The sequence below is a fragment of the Chrysochloris asiatica genome, unplaced genomic scaffold (assembly GCF_000296735.1).
Source record: "Chrysochloris asiatica unplaced genomic scaffold, ChrAsi1.0 scaffold00296, whole genome shotgun sequence".
NCBI lineage: Eukaryota > Metazoa > Chordata > Mammalia > Afrosoricida > Chrysochloridae > Chrysochloris > Chrysochloris asiatica.
In genome coordinates, this window is record NW_006408814.1 from 396,950 (window position 1) to 398,441 (window position 1,492).

General features: G+C 53.2%; 2 protein-coding genes across 3 annotated transcripts in view; one reads left to right on the forward strand and one right to left on the reverse strand.

The window, feature by feature from the left end:
* MROH8 (maestro heat-like repeat family member 8) overlaps positions 1-733 on the reverse strand; it is a 168,115-nt gene extending 167,382 nt beyond the window's left edge. The window contains exon 1 of the mRNA XM_006874735.1: positions 528-733. Within this exon, the coding sequence (XP_006874797.1) occupies positions 528-733 (206 nt within the window). The remainder of the gene's footprint in view (positions 1-527) is intronic.
* The window catches only part of RPN2 (ribophorin II), an 81,959-nt gene continuing 81,013 nt past the window's right edge, over positions 547-1,492 (forward strand). For both annotated transcript variants that reach the window (XM_006874720.1, XM_006874719.1), the window contains exon 1: positions 547-863. In XM_006874720.1, the coding sequence (XP_006874782.1) occupies positions 851-863 (13 nt within the window). In that variant the 5' untranslated portion in view covers positions 547-850. The remainder of the gene's footprint in view (positions 864-1,492) is intronic.

Here is a 1,492-nt window from a genome sequence, read left to right on the forward strand (position 1 = left end):
ATTGGCCAAATGGCAGCATAGATGGACTTAAGCGTTGCAACAGTAGTGAGGTTGGCCCGGGACCTGGCAGTGCTTAGTTGTGCCGTGCATAAGGTCGCTATGAGTCGATACCGACTCAATGGCACTTAACAACAACAACAACTATTATTATCATTGAGTTCTTAGATGAGTCATTTCCATTTTTGAGACTGTTATTTCGTCAGTAAAATCGGAAAGCTTCTTTTAATAGTTACTGTGAGAAGTCACTGAGTCAACACAAATCTCTTTGTAAATCACTTTAAAAGCCACCCACAGGTCAGTTATTAACAACCGACATTATTATAATCTTTGGTGTAGACGGCCATAATTTTGTAAAGGAACGAGAACTTTTTCCTTCAAACAGTGCTCGTTCCCCAACCCCCGCTCCCGACTCTTTCCATTTCTTTAAAATTGGCCGGGCAGTTGAGAGATGAGTGAGTGACAGCGCTATCGGCCAACCATTGAGATTGGCCAATCAGCTGAGGACCCGTTTCGGGTCCTCCCAGAGCCTTTGTCCAACCGCGTCCCGGCAGCGCCAGGAATAGGACCGTTGCAAGACGGCCGGTTCCAAACAGGCCTGGGCGTGGGGGTGGAGGTCGACCTGCTCGCGAGGACCACTAGGCTCTTTGCGCCCGAGACCTGGAATTCGGCCGCGGTCTCTGGAAGCGGCCCAGTCCAGTTGGGCCGCGGAGACTGACCTGTGCCTAGAACCCATCTCGTCACGCTGAGTCTGCCGCGAGTCCGTGGCGTCCCCTGCAGCGCGTTCTTGGAGCCACTTTTCCGAGCGGAAGTTAGCCTGCAGCTCAGGCGCTGGTGGGAGCTGCTCGGAGGAATGGCGCCGCCAGGTGAGGCGTTGCGCATGGCTTGATGACTGGGTCCCACGGCCAGCACGCCTTGGGGAACAGGCTGACGCCCGCGGAAAGCTAGTGCCCGCTGCTCGGGAGGCACCCAGGCGGGATCCCCTTCCCCTGCGGGATACGGGCATGGGATCTGGCCTGTGGGGTCGCGAGTCTAACTGAGGGCTGGCGACCCTGGTGGTAGTGCCTACAACCACGGGAAGGGACCTGGGGAGTTCGCCGAATGGGGCTACGGGTCCCTGCGTGGTACAGCCCGATGGGGGGTGGGGAGGAAGAGATCGCGATCGCACTGAAGCCGCTGTTAATTCCAGGCCTGCCTGCGCTCCTTCTTTTTGACTAGGTTTTGAGAGGCAGACTCCTGAGTCTAGTGGCCCGGAATCTGGTCCCAATGCTGTCCCTTACGCATCCTTACCTATGAGCCGCAGTTTCATTTGTTAAAAATATACTTACCTTTTACTAGGAGTTTTGAAGTTAGACTCTGTTTTCAAACTTGTCATGTATTGATTTTTTGACCCGTGCAAGCCGTGCACCTCATCTGTGTAATGGGTTGGTTAGTCATGTTAGCCACATAGGGTTGCTGAATATTCATTGAGCTAGTTCTTTTTTTTTTTTTTTTT